The sequence below is a fragment of the Azolla caroliniana genome, unplaced genomic scaffold (assembly GCF_043228905.1).
Source record: "Azolla caroliniana isolate FFs.n. ecotype wild unplaced genomic scaffold, voAzoCaro1.0.p SCAF_5, whole genome shotgun sequence".
Classification (NCBI taxonomy): domain Eukaryota; kingdom Viridiplantae; phylum Streptophyta; class Polypodiopsida; order Salviniales; family Salviniaceae; genus Azolla; species Azolla caroliniana.
Genome location: NW_028230440.1, coordinates 19,206,461 through 19,213,518, shown reverse-complemented (window position 1 = coordinate 19,213,518; position 7,058 = coordinate 19,206,461). Strand labels below are relative to the sequence as shown.

General features: G+C 38.2%; 1 protein-coding gene across 2 annotated transcripts; it reads left to right on the top strand.

Annotated features, from left to right (window-relative positions):
• Positions 1-733: 733 nt before the first annotated feature.
• On the top strand, positions 734-6,916 carry LOC147864346 (transcription factor LHW-like). Of its 2 annotated transcripts, none has more exons than XM_087320106.1 (12): positions 734-1,052; positions 1,871-2,044; positions 2,129-2,246; positions 2,326-2,367; positions 2,454-2,510; positions 2,767-2,883; positions 2,986-4,281; positions 4,372-4,476; positions 4,581-4,688; positions 4,769-4,894; positions 6,410-6,597; positions 6,737-6,916. In XM_087320106.1, exons 1-11 carry the CDS (start codon positions 973-975, stop codon positions 6,500-6,502), a joined length of 2,316 nt encoding a protein of 771 aa, XP_087176232.1. In that variant the 5' UTR covers positions 734-972; the 3' UTR covers positions 6,503-6,597; positions 6,737-6,916. The 2 variants fall into 2 exon arrangements, with proteins under 2 accessions (XP_087176232.1, XP_087176233.1); XM_087320107.1 differs by having other exon boundaries at positions 6,410-6,652.
• Positions 6,917-7,058: the final 142 nt, after the last annotated feature.

Genomic DNA, 7,058 nt, shown 5'->3' with positions numbered 1-7,058 from the left:
AACCTAATGATTTCAGTTCTCAGCTCCTCTAAAGCTGCTCTGCGCACACACCTCAAACCCTAACTCAAATGCCCTAATTGTGCGTGCGTGTGTGGGCTGCAAGTGATCAAATTCACATTCCAGCGCGTTGTTGAAGAAAGTGTTAGCGGAGAAGAAGAATTAGATGGAACAGATGAGTATGAGAATCTTAGCATTGAGCAGCACGCCTATGCCTCCCTGGAAAAGAATTTAATCAAGTCTGAGTAGAAAGCTTTCTGGGAGAGCTTAATGCCGAGCTAATTAGACCACTCTCTCCTCTCAATTATATATATATACATATACGCATCTCATAAGAACCCTAAAAGAAACCTAAACATCCTAAGATAACTTAAGAAACCCTAAACGCCATTCAACTTTAAAACCCTAAAAAGCTTTAAAACTCTTAGCACTGCCACAACCTTAAACCCTAAACGCCTCTAGACCCTAGAAAACTCGTCGAGTTTAAACCCTAAAACCCCTTTTGACGCATAACAAAGAAGTAGGAAGCCTACTGTCATTTTTTCCAGCGTTCTAATTTCGCTGGTCGGAACTTGAAAGGGAAAAAAGAGACGTCTGATTTCGAGAAATTTCATAAGAGAAGCGGTGCTTAGATTCGACCAAAATTCAGAGAGCGAAAATAGCAATTCAAAGAGAATGAAAAAACTCTGCTTGTCATAACAAATTCATTGACACAAAAAGGAGATGCTCGATTCCAAATTCAAAAATATATAAGGAAAAAATCTGTTCCATCTCGATAAGAAGTTTGGAAGAGGAAAAAAATCACTCTGCTTGATTCATAACAGATTGCTTGATTCCGGATGAATATCTCATACCCGAAAGGTGCTTGATTCCTGAAGATAAATTAAGACGCTGAAGCCACTTTTGAGAAGAAAAGAGTTGTTTTGATTTCGTGTGAAACAGATCCGAGGTTCTTCTGTCTTTTGGACAAACAATATGGAACTCCATTATACACTGCAGAACTTGTGTTTCGAGTCAGGATGGTGTTATGCTGGTTTCTGGAAGCTCGATCACATGTAACCATCTCTTCCTTCCTTTTGTCACTTCCTTCTGTTTGAGCTTTTCAAATAAGAAATATTTGTAACGAGGGATCGGTCCTACTCATGCAATTAACGTAGTAAAACAGTAATTAAGAAATTAACATAATTCATACATGATTGCATGAATTAACAAAGAGAACGACCGGTGTAGAATTCTCCTAGTTGAGCACATCAAGACAAAACTGGCCATTGCTGACTTCAAGGAGGGCGGGTTTCTCCATTTCTCCATAGATTGTATGAAGTAGAGGGATGAAGAAGAAATAGAGAGAGAAAATAGATGGTTAATCCTTTATATACAGTTCATGGCTAGACTATGGATGCTCTTCCGTTTGATTTAATTCATAAATCCTCATGCATAACTAAGGCAGTGTTGCACTTATGGCTGTAATGATTTAATTATGTGATTATGAATGGTGAAATTCAAGTTATCTCGTTGCATGCAGGATAGAAAGATTTAATAATGTAATTATGAACCATGAACCTCTCTTTACCTCAAATTATGAAGTTGTAGGGAATATTGCGAGATGGAATTATGTCGCTATGAATCTTGAAGGTCTTATTATGCCAATGCATGAAGCGTTATGATATAATTATAATTCTGCTGACTTCTGCTCTCATTCTGCTCTCATTCGCTCTCATTCTGCTGACTTCAGGAACTTCATTTTGCTTTTTATCTTTCAAGTCTGCTGTCCTTTTTCTGTTAAATTTGTTGGTAACACAGTTTGAATTGTAAGTATGAAACTTATTTTTGCTGTTTGTTCTGTATGCTTATTGTGTGTATTCTTTCCATATAGGGCTCTGAGATGGGAGGAAGGATTCTTTCAACATCCACTGTCCAATACGTACGAAGATGAAGGAAATCCTTCTCATAAAGGAAGTTGTGTGTCTGAAGCAACAAGTTATTCAAAAGGGCGAATTATAAGTGCTATGACGAAGATGTCTTACTCTGTTTACCCAATGGGTGAAGGGTGAGTGAGCTCTGTTTATTTTTTCTGCGGATTAGCTTTTGAGTTCAAAAACTTTATCCTCTTGTCTGGAAAATAATTTTGTAGTATTATTGGGCGTGTGGCTTTTACTGGAAAATATCAGTGGGTTTTTGCTGATGGGGGAGGGAATAGCAAATTGGGAATAGCACCTAGAAACACTGCAAATATTCAGATGCTTGAAAAGGTGGACACAACTGGTTTATACAATATATTCTTGGGCTAAAACTTTTGGATTTGTGCTAAGTTTGGTTCTTTCTCTACAGTACCCCGCTAGCTTTGGTATGCAGTTTGCTGCTGGAATCAAGGTAATGTACGCCCTATCATTAACTCACATTTTTAATGGTATGTATGTTGGAGAGAGCTTGAATATCTTCTTCTCCCCTTTTTGTAGACAATTGCGGTAATTGCTGTTCCTCAAGGAGTTGTGCAACTTGGCTCCAGCCAGATGGTTAGGCTAATGGCGTTTGCTTATGTCAATTGAGGATTAAATGCATGCCCATCTATTGATGCATTTGAATGGTCACTTTATATCTCTGTTTTTTCTCCTTATTTACTGTGATTCTTCTATCAATCATTCTATGCGTGATGCACAGATAATGAAGTGCATGCCTATCTGCTCATGTGTTGGATCGATTCTCTCTTTATAACTCTTTTTCTTCTCATTATCTAACATTCTTTGATTAATAAATCTATGTGTACTGCAGATACCGGAGAATGCAGAATGTGTAAATCGTGTTAAATCTGCGTTTGGAGCCCTTCGAAATATACGCATGTCATCTTTTTCTGACCTAGTTCAGGGAAGGAAAGCAAGCGAAACAATGGTAAGTGGTTCAGGGAATGATACTTATTAGAAACCGATGTGAAAGTAACCACATGTTTGATCTAGACCTTTGTTTTTTGTTCTCTTTGTTGTTTATGTCCAGGATAGGGGGCTGCAATTGCTTACATATGAGTTACATGGACAGTCAAGCAATGTGGAAGAGAAATCAAACATTTCAAATCCTCTGGCTGTTTGGCAGGAGATAAAAGCCCTCAGATATGATATGCATATTGCAGATCGAATCATGTGTACATCGCAGTTAGATGAAATTTCACATTCCACTTCGAATAGCAGTGGACAAGCAGCTTCTGTGATACCACTTGGAAGAAGTTTGGGATCAGAAATATATGTCAATGGGCCAGTATGCTTGCAAGCTCATATGTTTACAGAGGATGGAAATAAATCAAGTGTTGATTCACTGCTTTCCTGTAATAGTATCCTGGATTCCAAAAGTTGCGTTTCTGCTACTTCTGTCATTGGCAGTGCTTCACCAAAGTCAGAAGTAGCACTATGCAATTTAGCACCCCCATTAAGTGATAATTGCAGTGTCCCTGCAGCAGCCTCAAATTCTAAACTTCTAGATGAAACTTCGTTTAGTTCTCTGGGTGCTCCAGATGGTGAGGATTTAGTAGGATACAGGGACTTTGCAAATTATGGTATTGTACATGGAAGGAGGAAATGGGGTTGCTCCTTTCCAATTGGGGATGAGCTATCACAGGCATTAGTTCCAGCATTCAGGCAGGTACCGGATGAGAAGGAGATGTGGGATGACAATTTGAATAAGATGAGCACCACACAGCAATCAGGAACAATGTATGGATTCCCTGAGGAGAGTATGGTTCAGGTAGTACCAAGTTGGATTTCAAGCATTATGAAAGAATACGGACACTTGCAAGGAACTAAATCCGAACCTTTGTTGGATGCCGTGGTGGCTAATGCGTCTAGAAGTCACCATTCAGTTTCCTCCATTGCAGATCAGAGTTTCTCTGCTAGGGCTTTTTCGGGGATGGACAATGAAACGTCTGTTCTTGATACCACAAAAGAAACCAGTTTCAAACGGGCAAGGTGTAATTTTTCTTCAGATGAGGTTCTCTCAGGAGGATTTGTGAAAGCTTTCCATAGAGATTGTGATTTCTCTGGTGAACAACACACTTCGAATATGACTAGTTTGAATGCATCTGATGATGGTCTGCCACTGAAGTCGATTCTTAGTTTCTGCATGGAAGGCATGCCAAGTGATAGCACACACATTTCTCAATCAAAAAAATCTGAAGTTCTATCCAAAGTTGCAAGAAAAAGAGCTAGACCAAGTGAGAGCACACGACCAAGACCTAAAGACAGGCAACAAATTCAAGATCGTGTGCGTGAGCTGAGGGAACTTGTTCCTGATGGATCAAAGGTTTCTTCCATCTCTCACCATTCTGTTATTCTGTTGTAAAGCATTACTTTCATAATTCTGATTCATCTTGTGAATTTTGTTTGGTTGCAGTGCAGCATAGATGTGTTGCTGGAGAAAACCATAATGCACTTGCTTTTCTTGCGGAATGTAAATTTACAAGTTGACAATCTAAAGCATAATAGGGAAGAGCTTAAAGTAATTGGCTTGCTTAACGCTGGTGTAATCTATGTCAATATTGCCAGAAGGTAACATAATACTCATTGTTTAGTTGTGCGTTCTCATATCTTTTGCTCTGACAGGATGATGGGCAGTGTGGAACAAGCTGGGCTTTTGAGTTATGTGGCGAGCAAACTGGTCATCCAATCCTTGTGAAGAACCTCAACCAATCTCGTAAACTACTTGTCGAGGTAATGCAATCTGTTGATGCAACTAACCCAAAATTTTCAAAGCCATGTGATTTGATTGATTATTAGCTCATATACTACAGATGTTTTGTGAAGAGAAGAGCCATCTCCTAGAGGTTGCTGATGCAATACGAAATTTAGGACTTTCCATTCTTAAAGGTGTGATGGAATATCGCTGTGGCAAGATTTGGGCACAGTTTATTGTTGAGGTATGCAACTATGAATGCCTCTCTCTCTCTCTCTCTAAACTATACCATATTCCATGCCTCCATTTCCTTAGCACACTGTCCAGACACCATATTCCTGGGAGTATGCTCCAAACTTGTTGGTACGACGCAGACTGTAAAGAGATGCATTGATAACTTTGTACAAACGTAAACCTTGGGGAAATCACACAATAAATAGCTCGCAAGCATATGTGAACATTACATGCCAAAAAAGGCACACTGATTAGGAAGCACAGTATTGGAATTTATACCTCTTCATGAGTAGAGACTCGGTCACTGTCTGATTTACGGGCATAACCTTAGGGACCAATTCTAAAGGCCAATTTAATCTGGTTTAAGAGTATGAATGACAAATGATGAAGAAAGTCAATCTTTCTTGAGCCTCAAAAGCATTGGGAATCAGCCTTTATATTAAAACACTGGATGCAATCGCAATCGCGATTACATAACGCTGATTTCTTCCATTGTTCATCACCAACCAACTCTTCCACTAACAACGTGCCGAGGAGTCATTGTAGACAGAGCAAAGGAAAGCCCATGACAAAGGAATCCATAAGTAACCAGGACATGGGCGCGCGGGCTGTCTCATTACCAAATAATGGAGTCCATTGCTTGTCATATCTGATCGCACGAGGACAGTCTCATAGTTAAGCTATAGCATTTCCAGATAAGTCACTTTTTGAATTTCATTATAACCTCATTCCACCGTATCAGCCAACCTTACATATATAAATCTACAAGCATAGATATATAAATCTCTTTCTCTCTCTCTCTCTCAAAGAGCATTATATAGATTTGGTGCATCAACTTTTCTTCATTTGGAAGAACTTTCCATTTTGGATTGACCGATACTAGCAATCTTTTTGAAGTAAAAAATTACAATCTATCAGACTTGAGAATCGTACATGTATAGATAACAACATTCTTTACTCACATTTTATTTTTATTTACATTTACTTATTTACTCACATTTATTTTGGTTCGTTCTGAAAGACGAGAAAACATTTAATGATGTAATAATCTCTTGTTTGGTATTGTAGGCCATTTTTGGCCTCCGAAAAAGACGTCATTATATAATATTTCTTTCCAAAGTAACTTGATTTCACGTCGTTTATGATATTATTCACTTAACTAGATTATTCACTCGATTGTATTAAGTTCATTTCATTTTTTTCTCATTATGCCTCCCCTGTCACATTACCTAACCCATATATATTAGTTATTGACTTGATGCTTGTGAAGAATCTAAAGAATCTTTAGGAAACCTATAGCTTTTGTTTTGTTTCAGTGTGCTGATTTCAGTCTCTAGTAGGCGTGACATTAATATAAATCTATCTGATTTCATTTTCATTTCAAGAACACTGAGGTAGGTTACAATGCCTTAACAACATCTTATTTACTCGACCTGTATTTTGCTGAATGTCAAGTGTTACAATTGTGATTTGTTAAATAAAGAATGCTTTATAGGGCTAATAATTTCTGGGCCTTGGGACACAGTCTAGCAGGGATGTCCATCGACTGGAGATAATTATGTCCCTAATGCATCTTGTTCATGTCAATGATAATGCCACATCATCAATGACCAATTAGTAAAAGTTGGGTCTCCTCGGACAAGAAACAGTAGCAACAGCTCTCAATATCGAGTGTATGCGGATTTCAGCTAGCACCACTCATAACCTTTTGTGGTGTTCTTTCTCAAAGTTTCAATACTCCAGGTGTTGTGACCAGGAGCTCAGCCTGGTAGTTGCTCCATTTTTTACCATTTAATAACTGATTTATTTAGATGGCATTTCAGGCGCTTCTCATAACTGTGGTTGTTCACAGGTAGCATGGTTGTATCAAGATGTGTCGACATTCACCATTGGTCTGCCTGCTTTCTGCCATGAGCCTATCTTGATTATCTCCTGAAACCAAGAAATTAAAGTTCAATACACATGGGTGATACCCTGAAATTGTACAATATACTGGGATTAATAAATTCAAGATGATAATTATAGTTTACCTACCTCTATTGTTTCCTTGATATAAATACCATATTCATATACACAAGATGTGAATGACAGTTCACCTCTATTGTTTCCATTATGAATATCATATTAATAAATACATGTTAATAACAGTTAACCTCTATTATTTCCCAGTAGCA